This window comes from Genypterus blacodes, unplaced genomic scaffold, assembly GCF_046128005.1.
Source record: "Genypterus blacodes isolate CSIRO-AG114 ecotype Tasmania unplaced genomic scaffold, CSIRO-AGI_Gbla_v1 ptg000009l_1, whole genome shotgun sequence".
Classification (NCBI taxonomy): domain Eukaryota; kingdom Metazoa; phylum Chordata; class Actinopteri; order Ophidiiformes; family Ophidiidae; genus Genypterus; species Genypterus blacodes.
In genome coordinates this window covers 570,243-586,090 of record NW_027466823.1, presented here as the reverse complement: position 1 = coordinate 586,090, position 15,848 = coordinate 570,243, and the positions used below count along the sequence as shown (strand labels likewise).

Here is a 15,848-nt window from a genome sequence, read left to right as displayed (position 1 = left end):
AAAAAAACACCGCTGTCGGCTATTAACCAAGGTCCGTGAACGCATCATCATTTTAGCCAGAGTGCACGCGGCAGGTGAGTACGCACACACGGATGGAGACACTCGGGCTCGCGCACATGGGCGCACGCACACGCACGCACGCACACGCACGAACGCACACACACACACACACACAGGTAGAGCTCCTGGCCGCGCGCGCTGTCAGGACCATCTGTCATGTCAGCCACTCAGTCTTCCACAACACGGTTTGTTTGTTTCCGTTTCCAAACCTTTTTTCTCTCTTAGTTCAGCTCAAAATGCAGCAGTTAAACATCTGTAACGTTTGTTTGTGTCAGTGACGAGGAAAAACAACAAAGCCGCGGCTTATTTACCGACGCACTCTGCCACAAATGTGACGCTGAAATAGTTGGAAGCAACCTCACTCTCTCACTCTCTCTCTCACTCTCTCTCTCTCTCCGCCTGAAACGCTGAAACATTAAACGACACATGCGTGAAGTGCAGCGCGCAAACTGTAAACCGTGTAGAGCGGCTTGTTTAACTCTCACTCACTCACTCAGTCAGTCACTCAGTCACTCATGGATGAAATATGTGGTGTAGTATAAAAGCTTCGACCTTACCGGGCTGACGGCTCTCTGGTTCAACACGAGGATGATGATGATGATGATGCTACACCGGGGATGAATGAGAGAGAGGAGGCTGAGGTTCATCTGTGCTCAGCGAGGAGGTCTGACCACTTAAAGCAGCCTCTCTCTCTCTCTCTCTCTCTCTCTCTCTCTCTCTCTCTCTCTCTCTCTCTCCCCTCCTCACTCTCTCTCTATTGCTCCCCTCTCTCTGACTGCTCTCTCTCTCTCTCTCTCTCTCTCCCCTCCTCACTCTATCTCTATTTCTCCCCTCTCTCTGTCTCCCTCTCTCTCTGACTGCTCTCTCTCTCTTCCCCTCTCTCTCTCTCTCTCTCTCTCTCTCTCTCTCTCTCTCTCTCTCTCTCTCTCTCTCTCTCTCCCCTCCTCACTCTCTCTCTATTGCTCCCCTCTCTCTGACTGCTCTCTCTCTCTCTCTCTCTCTCTCTCTATTGCTCCCCTCTCTCTGACTGCTCTCTCTCTCTCTCTCTCTCTCTCTCTCTCTCCCCTCCTCACTCTCTCTCTATTGCTCCCCTCTCTCTGTCTCCCTCTCTCTGACTGCTCTCTCTCTCTCTCTCTCTCTCTCTCTCTCTCTCTCTCCCCTCCTCACTCTCTCTCTATTGCTCCCCTCTCTCTGTCTCCCTCTCTCTGACTGCTCTCTCTCTCTCTTCCTCTCATTCTCTCCCTCTCTCTATCTATCTCTCTCCCCCTCTCTGTGACTCTCTCTCTCTCACACACACCGCCCTATTGCCCCCTCTCTCCCTCCCTCCTCTCCCCTCCCTGTATCACTGTGATGTCATATTTGTACTCTGAAATGTAATTGAATGATGGCGAGTTCAGCCCTGGTGTGCACAGTGAGTGAATACTCTGGAGACCCCAGACTAAGAGAGGAGCCTTCACACGCAAGTGGTCACAGACTTATTTGGTGATATGAGTGCAGAATGAGATGGCGTCCCTGTGTGTGTGTTCATTAGTGCCCTGGGTATGGAAGTTAAATTAAAAAGCACTCAGTGAACACAAAACAACATCAAAATCAACATTTCAGACAAATTCTGACTGAGTTTTGAAGGCAGAACTTAGATTTTGTATGTGGCTACTTTGTGTGCTCTGTGATTCTGAGAGACACTCAGGAAAATTGCAGCAACTGTCTGTCTGCCAGATAAGTGTTCCACTGTTCCACTCTGTGTGACAAAAGCAGACGCTGCTGGATCACACAGGAACACACACATGCAGTATAACACACAGGTTTACTTCTGCTCTCAGTTTGTGTACAAATCCATACAAAACTTTGAAGATAGCAAGTAAAGGAAAGCCCTACTGCTCCCTCAAACCTAAACACACACACACACACACACACACACACACACACACACACACACACACACACACACACACACACACGAGAGATCATATATCATAACAATCAATGCATACTTTGGGCTTGAGTGTGGAGGAGAGGAAGCTAATTCAGTAGCATACAGATGTTTTGACATACAGATGTTTTAACAAATGTTTACTAGTCTATTATCAGAGCAGGTCCAACTTTGTCTGGGCTTTGTTCTGCCTTGGCGGTGGTATGTGCTCTAACTATAGACATCTGTCCGGTGTTTCATGGTAGATAGATCAGAGCTGTTGTCATCATTCAGTGGCTCACATGTAGGCCTGCACGCTACACACAGATAAACACACACACACACACACACACACTTGACAGAGAAGCATTAGCATATAAGTGTTAAAAATAAAGCCCTGTATCAGTATCAGCATGTGGCACCTTAAGCATCTCAGCTGCTACAACATCCCAATGGCATTTTGTTATGTTGCGGCAGCTAAATCCATTTCCCACGACCTCTTCCTCACATGTTAAAGGGTTTTCTTGTCCTTGAAACCTTTCACCACTCCACTCTTCCTGTCTGCAGTGAAGTATGACAGACAGGAAATACAGAACAGGAGCAGTAGGAGAATTAAAACCTCCATACATTTCCCCCCCGAACATCCAAAGAGTCATTGTCACTTGAATAATTGCTGCTGTGCTCAATTTACTACAACACTGATCAAACAGAATGAACAGGCGCGATTGGCAAAAGTTCATTTATTGACAATTTATTGCATCATCAAATTCGTTTTCAAATTTCCGACAGCAGTCAAATCCTCTTTCTAACACACACACACACACACACACACACACACACTCCTTCCAGGTGTGTTTCTCTTTCCTCCCTTGTGTTCCTGTGCACCTCAGTTCTTTTTCTGAATATATCAAACACATAGGAGAGCAGATTGTAATTATCTAACAACATTCACATGATTAATGACGTTTCAACAGCAGAATCAAACTTCCTGGCTGTCTGCCCTGATTTAACACATTGCATCTTAACTGCAGACATAACATCAGCTGTTTATTAGAGGGGCCGATATGCAAACTGGAATTATTTGACAAAATAGCCGGAGGGATGCGACTGCTCGGCCTGTTCATTAATTCTGTGTCTGCTTCTAAGATTCCATTTTGTTTTTCAAGCGTACTTTCAAACACCTGCCTGTGTTTTTGTTTGTTTTCTTTCATTTCCTCACAGAGACGATGTCACTGTTCTCTCCTTTTCCCTGTAATATTCCTCCTTCAGGTCCTCTCTGTCTCTGCGTCTCCAGCCTCGGTGTGTGATGTGAAAGACGTCCACACAGTTCCCTGAGTATGCGTCTCTGTGTGTGGCTCGGTACACAGCCTCTCTGGCTAATGAAACCGCCTCGTCCACTGTCAGTCCCCATCTCACCCCTTGGTCCAGAATGGAGTAGGCGTAGGGCGACCCTGAGCCCACAGAGAAGAGCGTTCCCTGGAGGCGAGTGCCGTCACTGCACACATAGTAGAGGCTGGGCCCAGAGAGAGCCGGGCTCACACTGGCAGAGCGCTGCAGCTTAGCGGTGATTGAAGTGGAGCTCTGAGTCTCTGCCTTCCCCAGAGTGTCGTGTACAGACGTCTGCGGGTCAAACGCTCCACTCTTTGCTGTTTCTGTGAGGTCCTTGACATCAGAGCGTGTACCTCCGTGGTCCTGCCCTTCATTTGCCTCTCCTCCGTCCCACCCGCACAATGTGGCAGCTACACACAGCTCCGTCCCCTTAAATGGGTGAAGCATGTGAGAGAGCAGCTTGGCAGCTCCACCTGTGGACAAACGTCGACCGTGGCGAAGCTGGTACAGCCGCAGCTCCCGAGACAGGATTCGCTTCCACAGGGCGCAGTCGGCCGAAGTCCCTGAAGTGGTACCCACCAGGTGACTGTGGATGGGGAGGATCTTCTGAGAGGCAGGGCAGGCCACCAGCCCCGAGCAACTGGACCGGGTGTCTGCTGCTGCCAGCACGCCGCCCTGAAACATGAACGCCAGGGTGGTGGTGCCATGAGACATGGGGAAAGGCAGAGGCACCGTCTGAGAGGAAGTAAGAGGAAGGCCCAGGGAGGAAGAGAGAGACGGCAGGGTTGAGCTCTGAGGCCAGAGGACGCCGGAGCTCTGGACTGCTTTCATTTGGCCAAACTGTATGGGACTTTCCTCCAGGTACTCTGCAGACGGTATGTAGAAATGAAAGAGACTTGTGCTGTTGCTCAAGGACAAAGCACTCATAAAGTGACATCCAGTCTTCTGTTCAAGAGACGCAGAGCCATGATCTGTTATTCTGTTTAAGTGCTCGTCCTGGAAATTGAGCAGATCCTGCAAAGCCATGGAGTAGAATGGTTTCTAACATCCAAAACAACAAGGAGAGGAAGAGTTTGTCCTTTCGTCCCCCTGAGCCCCTGTGAGCCTCCTCAGAGTATTTACAAACTCTAGACTTCCACTCCAGCTTTAATCATAATCACTTCTATTCCAGCTCAAATCCCTTTATAAAGGCAGCAGGACCTCCTTCATCCAACTCATGTGGCCAGCATGAACTCTGGGTATTTAATTTTGGCAGTGAGATCAGATTGTTTTGCAGCTCTTATTTCTTCAAAGTTTGACGCGTGTGTGTTGTCAAAATGAACGGAGTGTGAAGGCCAAGCAGCTTTGGCAGACAGATGATGTTACCACTCTGCTTTTAGTTTTATTTCTTGGTGCAAAATGTGTTTTATTTGATGAGTTTTCTTAATATATTTTATTGAAAAAAAGCTCCTGGCATTACAGTGAGTGAATAAGCAGTTAAGGGACGACGTTTGAGTAAGTAAACAAGAGACACAAGACAAAGAGGAGAAGGTTAATAATGCAGAGAGCTTTAATGTGTGACGTGTGAATGAAGAGAGACGACAAACAGCCACAGCCAACAGAGTGTATGATGCAACAACAAGACAGTGTGACTGTGGAGAGGGACAGGGGGGAAAACAAAACAAGCCAGCAGCCACACAACCCCACATTCACACACAACCCCACATTCACACACAACCCCACATTCACACACAACCCCATCCTCTCTCTCTCTCTGTCGGATCAATCACACTGCCAAGGAAATCCCCAAAGACAATCAGACACAACAATGATTCTAACATAAACACACTCTTCCTTAGGTGAGTGTTGACCAACCAGGTGCACCAACCAGGTACACCTATCAGATACGCCTATCAGATACACCCAGCAGAAACACCCAGCAGAAACACACAGGCCTAGAGCCAGTCATGCAAATTCCTAGACTGGTAACACTTGAATATCCTGCTGTCCTGCACACACACACACACACACACACACACAGGCACACACACAGGGTGAACACACCAGCGCTCGCACCTTCCTGAGTCTCGTCTCAGCCACTGGAAACTCTTTTTAATGGGAAATATGATTTCACATTTTCCTCTCATGGATTAATTTATATATGCCATAAAGGACGCTGTGCTCATTTTGACTTTGTTGTGCGTCTTCACCTGAAAGAAAGCAGTGGAATAACACACAGTACCTGCTGCAAAATGACTGCCTCACATTTGTTTGGCTGTGCCCTGGCAGCTGCTTTAATAATGGTAAGAGAAACCTTTGGACTTTACCGCAACTGACTGCAACACTGCGCTTCCATAAACTACAGCACAACATTCATGTGATTTTGATGTTAAGCGTGTGTGTTCTTTGTATATTTTCACGCTTGACCGCCACTCTCCCTGGGTGAAATGATTCTGTCTCGCTGTCGGGACCTCGATGTGAATAAATTTGTTTCTTTATTGACGTATTTTAATAGAATTTAAATGCTCCTCGTTCCCCACAGGCACAGTGTGTGTTGCCAACTTCCTCAGTCCAACGCGGCACGAGCTCCAACGACGACTTCTTAAGGTTTAAGTCTGTTCCTGACAAAGTGGCACACGGCTCAGTGGCCCATGTACAGTATCGGTGCTCTCAGCCCTGTCGCCTTGACGTGGAGCTGGTGGAGTCCACATTACAAGAGACAGAGCCGCCCGTCTTCAGGAGGAAATGGAGCAGCAACAAATCCCATCAAGTCCGTAGAATTCATCAGGCGCTCCTCAGATTCCCTCCATCTTTGGTTTATCGGCGTAGCTTCTTCAACCAACATGTTGTGCAAACCCAGAATGTGACACTTTCCGCTTGGATACGATATTTTAATGACGGCAACACGTCAAGCACACACCGTCCGTCCAAGATGAAGATCTCTAAAGTCCTGCAGATAACACCTCTGTCTGAGCGTCCAGCTACGCCTCCAGCTGAGTGTCCTTCATGGCCCGCTGAGCTGATATGGCACATCTCCAAACACAGAGTCTATCAGTGTCCACAGGAGTCAGGTCAGACCTCCAGCATCACCTCACACATGTCCTCAGATTGTTTAAAGTCCAGGTTCCACCAGCATCACAGGAAAACAAAGTTATTCACATTCACTCCTTTCTATTTGACACAGACCAAATCAATCTGCTGCCGTTTCCTCTGGCCAGTACCGGTGAGCGGTTTGGAGTGGTGCGCAGGTTCAAGCCCTTTATCAACAGAGACCTGGAGAGAGCCCGGCTGCACGCTGTGGCTCAGCCCAGGTTGGACCTCAACATCACTCACTCCCTGTCTCATAGAGTTTATAGAGCTCAAATACACGACGTTAAGACTAAATCATCACGCTAAACCACCACATGTTGCTATATCGTCCTTATTGACTATTGACTGATGTATTTGACTGATGAAGACCTGTATATCCTGTGTTGTCACTGTTACAGACTTCTTTGGTTGTTGTTGTCTGTATGAATTGTAGCTGTTATTGTTGTTACCTCCTAATTATGAAGCATTTCTGATGTTCCCGACTTTAAACCTTAGCCGCTTGATGCCTCAGACTAACTGGGTCAAAGTTCAGTAACTATTTATCTTTGTGTTGGCTGTCAGAGCAAACTCCACTTTTGTTTTTACTTCATTGTCATTTTTAATAACTTAACAGGCTTCATGAAGCCGCTTCGCCGCTGTTTAAGCTTTTTATTTATGCTCAGTGAAACATGCTGAGTCACAATCAGTCATTCTCAGCGTCCGAGGCAGCGAGTTTAATTCAAAGACGCGTTTCAGGAGAGATGCTTTGTTGGATCATCTTCCATTCCTTGTCTCCAGTGTGGCGTTCTCTGTGTGGTTCTACCTGCTGGAGTGGTGTCAGAAGGAGACCTGCGGGATCATCCATCATGTAGACAGGGAGAACAGTTACGCCTCCATTCTGATGATGCTCACAGACAAAGGTGGGTCACAGCAGCTGGTCAATCTATCTGATAGCATTTAACAGAATCAGATTGAGGTGGAGGAGAGGAGATGACTGGGATCAATGTGTGTGTTATGACACTTTGGTGCAGAACCTGTAATATAATAATGAAAGCTTTGCTCTCATGTCTCTCCTATAGGAGATCTCAGGATTCAGGCTCATTTGGGGTCTGGAGAAGATGAAGCTTTTGAAGTCAGTGTGGGCTTTCCCCTTCGTAAATGGATCAGATTAGACTGTGACATAAAGGACACACAGGTACAGAGCCTGAGTGTGAGCCTCTGGGACGGGGGAGAAAGACTGAACATTCAAATGTTGCTGGTGGCAAAGCCCTGCAGTCGTCCTCCCTCCTCAGGGGTGTGTGTGTGTGTGTGTGTCTGTGTGTGTGTGTGTGTGTGTGTGTGTGTGTGTGCGTGCGTGTGTGATTCCTTTTGGAACAGCTGTACGATGCTGAAAGATGGTTTCTTTCCAGCTGGGAAACTCCAGGCGACTGCGGTGTTCACTGCAATTTGGAGTTGTTCACAGTTGAGTAGGTTTATGGATGATGTCATGGCTTCATGCGTTATTATGTCTGGCTTTTAGATGCATCTGAGAACAACCTGGGGTCATAAAACTCGCTCACATATATATAGGTAAGATGTTTTCCACTTTATTCTGTTATTTAGAGTTAAAATACAATCAAGCTGCTGTGTGTGAGTGCTGCTTGATCTCTTTCAGATTCCCAGACAGCGTCCATTTTGATGACTTGGACGGATTCTTTGTGATTGGAGGAAGCAAGTACATTGAAGGCATTCATGGATATTATGTCAACTTTAAATATTACCGTCTTGGAACCAAGCAGGTACAGCTGTTGCTGTCATGACGACAGTGGTGAAGCAATGATCTCACTGTGATGTTTGATCCACATTAATACACCTGCTGTTAATCTGAGTGTCATACTTTTATAACTGTGTCACAGGTGGAGAATCAGCTTCACCCAAAGGCCACATTAAAGAAACTACATCACACACACTGTGCCTGCCAGGAAATAAAGAGATTTACTGCTGCTTATCTGCAGGAAGTGAGAAAGAGTCACCAAGGCACAAAGAAAGGTATCTATCTATCTATCTATCTATCTATCTATCTATCTATCTATCTATCTATCTATCTATCTATCTGTCTGTCTGTCTGTCTGTCTGTCTGTCTGTCCGCTCTCTCTTCTCACTCAATCACTCTCTCACTCTCTCTTCTTTCTCTCTCTCTTCTCTCTCTCTCTCTCTCTCTCTCTCTCTCTCTCCCCTCCTCACTCCCCCCCTCTCTCTTCTCACTCACTCACTCACTCACTCACTCTCTCTCTCTATTCTATCTCTTATCTTTAATTATAATGTATTATATAATGTATTATTATATTTTCTCTCCTTTAGGAGTGTGTGTCCCTCCCTTCCTAACACTGTGGGGTCGGTTTGGACGGAGGACGTGCAGACAGACATGGAGTTGGAACACACAACGCAGACACAGCACACTCTTCCATTTCTTAACAACACAGGAAAAGCAGCTCAGAGCAGGTGTGAAACAGTGTGTGTGTGTGTGTGTGTGTATATTGTGTTTATATTACATTGTGCTGAGAGATATTATAGAACTCACACAATCATTCACAGCTACAACTGCGTTTCCTGCAGGATCCCGGGGAAGAAGAAGCAGCCTCCTGTTCCACCAAGCTGTCGGTAGAATGTTCAATTTGGATCAACCAAATATTACAATCACTTCTGAAGTCATTGCTCTGCTACAAGTATCGTCCTGTTTTGGAAATCACCAAGCATCTCTCCTGCTGGCCACTATCCACCTCGCTGGCTTGGGGAAGTCAGTGGATCAACAAAAGGTTAGATCAATAAAACCTCCCTGTTGTTCCTGGGCTCCTAATGGAAATCCTGTAATGATGACTGATATTGTTGACCTCTTTGTGTCGCAGGGTCATATCTATAGTTTGATCGGCGCAGCTGGTGACGACCGCTTTGCCCTGATGCATGCAGGGTACAAGCACACACACGGAATTGACGGCTTTCCGGAGGACTTGGGCATGGCTTATAGCTACTACGTCAACGTGGGAGCTCAGAGCATCGCTGACGGCCTGAAGATACACGAAGATACGGTGTGTTTACATCGGGGAAAGGAAGGGGGAATATGAATAAATTATGATTTGAATTAGAGGTGGTGGTAGTTTAGTATAGTAATGATAATAGTGGCAGTATTAGAAGACAGATCAGTGTTTATTTATGAGGCAAACATCTGGGAACAAAGCAGTAAAACAATCAAAACATTTGAATCTATAATGACACCAGAATATAGATGAGAGTAGGAGATGTGCAGTTTACATTGAAGACTTATTGATACTCTATCTGCACAGACCTTACACAGATACACACAAACAAATACCTAAGCTGTTGTTCAAACAGAGAGAGGTACATAAGGGAATCCACCAAGACAAAGACTGAATCCATAATATAGTGTTAATAAGTGAGCACAGCACATTAGAACACGCTTTATCTGTCTGCTTCTGTGTGTGTACTCATGGCATATGAAAAATAAGGCACGTCTAATGAATACAGACTGGATTAGGGCATCTGGTCTGACAAGGTCGGGTAGGGAAAATACTGCCAAATAGATTTAAAAGAGAAATGAAGGACAGGCAGCCGGTGCATGGAGGCCATTAGTGCTGTGTTTTGGTCCAGCCTATTACCTTTCATCACAGCTCTAGCAGAAGAATCTTAGATATACGTCTGGCGGAAAGAAAACTGTATGAATAATTTCTTGAGTGTAGTTGACTTGAGTTTTTAAACAGCTGCAGCAGAAGAACTTAGACTTTCAACAAACAGCGGCGGTGCTACAAGCAGTTTTGTCAGTGACACGTAAACTAACGCTTACATTAATTATGTTACAACAAGCACATTAGTAGGAGTAATAGTCGCAGTAGAAATGTCCTGTTAATGTTTCTGTTTGTCTTCGTTAAAGCAATACTCTCCTGAGCACATCTATCTAAGCAATAAGGAGGATTTAAACAGCGTGACGGATGAGACGGGCGACGCCTTTCGCTTTCTGAAATACCAAGCAGAAGGCGGAGACGCAGAAGCTCAGGTAACATCAGAGCAGTGTGGCTGAATCTGAACTTCAATAACTAATATATCCAAGATGTATTCACTAGACAGAGCCGGGCTAAATCTATACATCCTGTCGTCTTTAGAGACAGCTGGCAACACTGCTTTACTGGGGACACAATGGGATCATCAAAGACACAACAAGTGCCATGAAGTGGTTTGCTAAGAGTGCCATGCACATGGGCGACCCTTCAGCCATGTATGACTACTCCATTCTCCTCATCAAGGTACAGTTAAAATCACACCGACGCTGGAAATATTGTGTTTTTGCACGTGTGTGTGTGTGTGTGTGTGTCTGTGTGTGTTTTGACACTTATTGATTAGTTTCCTTTCCTCAGGGCCAGGGAGTGAAAAGAAACGTCACCCTTGGTTTCCAGCTGCTAGAGAAAGCTGCAACAATGGTATATAATTACTATGTTCCAATAAATCAACCTGTTTACATTATGTCCCCTCACAGCTAATGCCCGAGTGTGTTTCCTCGCTTTAGGGCTCAATTAGCGCTTTGAACGGGTTAGGATGGTACCATGGGATTATACGCAAGGACCACAGGACTGCAATGAAATACTTTAAAGAAGCTGCACTGAAGGGCAACGAAGAAGGGATGTATAACCTGGGAGTTTACTATCTCTCAGGGAAAGACCCAGACAGTCCGTGGAGGGACGAGGTGGGAGCCACACACTCGCTCAGAAGCTTTTACATTATCAATCATTCAGCACCATCCAGTTGTTATTGTTTGTCTTTATGTGCTCCGCAGATGGCCGCGTTCCAACTCTTTATGAATGCGTCCAGTCACGGCCACATAGGCGCGTCGGTGGAGGCGGCGCGGTTCCTGGCAATGGGAAACCTGGACGGGGTTCCTCAGGACCTGGAGGAAGCTGTGCTGTAAGAGGCTTTCATTAGCCGGGTGGTTATACAAAAGCTTTGTTATAGGCCGGCAGCTCAGTGGCATCACATTTCAATGACAGTGACCAATTCAAGGTCAGAACCTGGTATTTGCATATTGTAAACTATGTGCCACTGTCGCGGCTTTGTTGTGCTTAGCAGTGTTTCTCTATCCTGGGAATTTAGAGAAGCTTCCACTGCTCTAGGTGCTTTTTAGAATGACCTTAACAAACAGGAAAGAGTTTTTAGCTCAATTTGCTTTATTTTCAATGCAGGGGTTTTGCTTGTTTAGTTACTCCTCATCCCATAATACACAACCAACACTTTCCCCTCCATTAGACTGTTAACAATGGTGTGTGAGCTGAACGGACACCTTGGCTATCTGATCCGAGAGGCTCTGCACGACTACCTGCATGGCTCCTGGTGAGGATGATCACTTCACCTTCACGCCTTTGAATCGTTTCATTGTTCTCTCTCTTCCTCCTCCTCAAAAGTGTTTTCTTATTGAACGCTGCAGGCATGAAGCCCTTGTCAAGTATGCTTTAGCGGCTGAAACAGGTCTGGGTTTGGCCCAGAGCAACCTGGCTCACCTGTGTGAGGTACGGGATGCTTTTCTTTCTTTAAATTGAACTCTTAGTGACTGACTTTGGAGGAATCTGGCACTGTGTTGTCTGACTCTAAGCACATTAACGCTGAAGTTAGTGTCAAATAATTGATCTTCTGAAAGCAGCTGATGAATCAATTGTTCATGATTCCGTGTATGAAAGAAGGCCTGGAGGGAAATTACCATCAGTTGATGATAGAACCTTCTTCATCGCCTCTCCTTCTCCCAAACGCAGGAACAGAATCTCAGTGATGATTGTCAGTGGAGATATCATAACCACTCCATATTACACCATGATCCCCATCCGTCTGGTGAGTTCCCATCATTTAATTTAGCCTTAAACTCCCTGTCTGTCAATCCGGTCGATAAACAGCAAGTATTTATCTTCTGTTATAGCTCTGCTGAAAATGGGAGACTACTTCCTCGACTCCTCCAGCCAGAAAGGAGACTCATTATCCCTGGTTGGCCGGGCTATATTGATGTATAGCGGAGCAGCTCTAGCAGGCAGCCCTCAGGTGACAGATTTGCTTGGTCTGTAATCTCATCACCCTATGATAAACTTAATTAAACTTCACCAGCTCAAGCCCAGTGCAATAAAAACAACCAACAGTATTATACAATGTTATTATTTGGAGACTTTCACGCCGACTAACCGATCAATCCACTGTGGGGATTGTATTTCCTCCCGGCTCACAGGGAATGTACAACCTGCTCCTTTTGGCAGAACAGGGATACGTTCTTCCACCCGGCACCCAAGACCTGTTCGATGTGTCGGATCATAAAGACGTGGACAAGCTGGTGGAGAACATCCTGCTGAGGTGCCTCACTAAAGGATAAAATGAAGAATATTACCATAACTGTTCTGATGACATAATTTGTAGTGATCCATGGATGTTCTCCCTGTACTCACCAAGCTCTAGCAACCATATGGAGCGGTGATGCTGCTGTCCTGGTGTGTAACAGAGCTTTTATTGTTTTGCCTCTAAAGTTGCATAGAGGCGGAGGATGAAGAGGCAGTAACACCCTGTGTCTTAGCTCTGCTCAGAGTCCAGATGGGGAGAGCCTTGAGGAAAATGACTCAGAATGCTGCACAGCTCCTCTTGGTAGGCAATCATCTCATTTGTAGCAACAGAGAAATTAAACACACCGCGAGCTGCACTGCTGTTTTCTCCTCCTTTGATGATTCATTCTGCCCTAAATCATCTTTCACCTATTCAGTTCTAACTCAAGACATTGCTAAGTAGCCTTGAATCATATATGGAGCTTAAGAGACACTACAATCTGCAGGAACATGTTATTATCCCTGATGTCACCCTTTGTTATCTCTCTCTAGGTGTATGCAGCTCTTCTCTCTGTCTTCTTCCTTATTGTCGCTCTGCCAGTCCAGCTCTGCCTCGGTGAGTCAGATCCTCTCCACTGCACTCACTTGCGTGTTGTCGCCACTAGATGGTGCCATTTCCCCTCATATGTCTGAATTTCTTGCTTAAACCCTGCATGCAACATTAAAAGGCCATTTATTTATGTTTGTTCTTTGTATGAAGTTACGATCCGGGAAACGATTTTTTATTGTATAGTAATCTAATTATATATTTTCATCTTCCAATAAACACAGAGCGAAGAGTCTCCAGTCGCCGTGTGACGGCAGCGGAGACGTCAGGTGTTGACCGAGCTGGAGTCAACTGGAACAGAATGCTAGAGGGCATCGCAGGAAGTGCTTACAGAGTGGCACAGACTCTATGGCTTACTGTGCTGAATGGCGAGCGGCGGCTCCTGCAGACCAGTGATTTTGTTGTGACTCTGTCGGGTGTGTGTCTGTGTGTGTTCTGCACCACACTGCTCTATCACCTCTTATAACACACAATGGCCCAGCACAGTGATCCACTAGCCACAGTAAAGCCTGGGACACTACCTACGTGTGAGAACATACGTGCACATTTAGCAGATGAGTTACAGCTCTGCTCATGGGACACAATTGTGTTTAAGAGGCGTCTGACTCATTCTGAAGTTGTAAGACAGAAATAAGGGCTGATGGTGAAATGAGTGTGCTGCCTAATCGGTGGCGGTTGATAATGGTTTCCATAGTAACCGTTTTCTCCCTGTTTTGCCTGTGGAGGATTCTCACCACGCAGTTCATTTAATTAATAGTGAATCCGACTCACAATTGATATTGTCCTGGGGAAGTTTCCATGATGTCATGAAGACAAAGTCCACTCCAAATAATTTCAAGCGCTAATTAAAAAAAAGTTAATTATTGTATGGAAGTGAAATGAATGACCTGCGTGATTGTACAGAGGCTAATACGGCTTTAAGGGGATGTGTCAGGGCGACGCTGATGGATGGATTGAAAGATGTCGGAGGCTGTGTGTTCTAATAGGTCAGCTATTAAAACTTGTTCTTGGTATCGTATCAGGGTCACGTTGATGATAAGTGTCTGACAGGAGGCCGGACACAACGGCACCGAGGGCTGGCTCCTCAATCCGCTCTGTCCAAGGCCGCGAGTTCGGAATGTAGAAGTTATCAATTCGGTCTGCAGGTGTGGATCAATAAGGGAGATAAGACACAATGCCATCCACTCTTACTCATCACCAAGGGAGACGACAGCAAACTTTTTTGACTTGCTAGGTTTCCATAGCAACGTCTACCACCCATAAAACACCTTTAGACCCCTTGCTGATTTAGTAAAATCGTCATTCTATCTAGTTTTGTCTGTGTTTCTGTTAGCATCAAGCTCATTCTACACCTTTTAACCTTTGATGGATTTAGTTTCTATGGGCACAGGCAGATCTGTGGAATAGCTCCTGTTATTCATTTCCTAAGTGTTATTTACAACCGTAGATGAGTGTTGTGATGATGTGCAGTTTATAGCGGCGTGTGTTGTTGCCAAGTGTTCATGGGGCTGTCATTAGTTAAATAAGGAGCTTGACAGACACGGAGCTCCTTCAGTGCAGAGTGATTATGCCCTATGGAATAATCATCTGCTTCACCCCAGTCTGTGCCCTTTATGTCCTCTGTCTGTCGCTTACTCACTTAAAGGTACAGATCACCATGACAACAACCTGCAGTGATTCAGCCTCTTTTTACTATTAATGATGTGCTCCATAGTATCAATGCTGAACCGCTCTTTAACCCAGTCCTGAACCTGCCTCAGTCCTGAACCTGCCTCAGTCCTGATCCTGCCTCAGTCCTGATCCAGCCTCAGTCCTGATCCTGCCTCAGTCCTGATCCAGCCTCAGTCCTGATCCTGCCTCAGTCCTGAACCAGCCTCAGTCCTGATCCAGCCTCAGTCCTGATCCAGCCTCAGTCCTGATCCAGCCTCAGTCCTGCTCCATTACTTTCTGGACATGTGATTAATTGGATTCACTTGATTCTAGGGAGCAGCTGGGAATACCAGGACACAGAGCGGGATAGAGGAATGTGACTACACATGCAAATAGGAAATGTACATTTTCCTCTGCTGAGGCTTTAGTTTGTCTCATATCTCATTCTTATTAACTCTAATGAGGGAATGTAAAACATGGATCACAACCAAAATCTCATCAAATCCCAATGAATGTCTGTTTTTGTTATGTCATAAAAGCATTTTTGGTTGGTAACTTAAGTGTGATGTATTGTTTATGGAGTGCAACACATTGATAAAACACATTGATTGACACTAACCTTGACCTGTTGTACTGTTATTTAATTTATAACTAATAGGACATTTGCCAAACATTTATATAAATTGTCGTAATGAATGTTGATTTACAGCTTTCACTCTGCACATAAATTAACTCTAGCTTTACTGCTGATAACCCTAACTCTCACTGAGCGCTCCGGCCTGTTTGAACATCAGGGGGGAATTCAAACTTAAACCCTTCTGTATTCTATTGCATTCATGTCCAAGATACATTTCATTAGCTAAGGCTCAAAGTGGCATCCCATGGCAGTCCAGCTTTGTCCCCAAACACA

The 15,848-nt window shown here is 45.8% G+C and overlaps 2 protein-coding genes across 3 annotated transcripts; one reads left to right on the top strand and one right to left on the bottom strand.

Annotated features, from left to right (window-relative positions):
• Positions 1-3,184: 3,184 nt before the first annotated feature.
• Positions 3,185-4,129, bottom strand: psmb11b (proteasome 20S subunit beta 11b). The gene is made up of 2 exons (XM_076158404.1): positions 3,687-4,129; positions 3,185-3,497 (listed from the first exon to the last, which is right to left on the bottom strand). The coding sequence occupies exons 1-2, from the start codon at positions 4,127-4,129 to the stop codon at positions 3,185-3,187; spliced, it is 756 nt and encodes a 251-aa protein (XP_076014519.1).
• Positions 4,130-5,293: 1,164 nt separating this feature from the next.
• LOC143007204 (protein sel-1 homolog 3) lies at positions 5,294-15,462 on the top strand. 2 transcript variants are annotated; one of them, XM_076158555.1, is made up of 24 exons: positions 5,295-5,580; positions 5,820-6,348; positions 6,462-6,588; positions 7,145-7,266; positions 7,426-7,541; positions 7,866-7,915; positions 8,001-8,124; positions 8,242-8,374; positions 8,687-8,827; positions 8,942-9,141; positions 9,232-9,411; positions 10,272-10,394; positions 10,501-10,641; positions 10,753-10,815; positions 10,902-11,078; positions 11,169-11,296; positions 11,636-11,719; positions 11,814-11,895; positions 12,136-12,211; positions 12,297-12,415; positions 12,597-12,718; positions 12,889-13,003; positions 13,234-13,297; positions 13,513-15,462. In XM_076158555.1, exons 1-24 carry the CDS (start codon positions 5,530-5,532, stop codon positions 13,752-13,754), a joined length of 3,309 nt encoding a protein of 1,102 aa, XP_076014670.1. In that variant the 5' UTR covers positions 5,295-5,529; the 3' UTR covers positions 13,755-15,462. The 2 variants fall into 2 exon arrangements, with proteins under 2 accessions (XP_076014671.1, XP_076014670.1); XM_076158556.1 differs by lacking the exons at positions 13,234-13,297; positions 13,513-15,462 and having other exon boundaries at positions 5,294-5,580; positions 12,815-12,904.
• Positions 15,463-15,848: the final 386 nt, after the last annotated feature.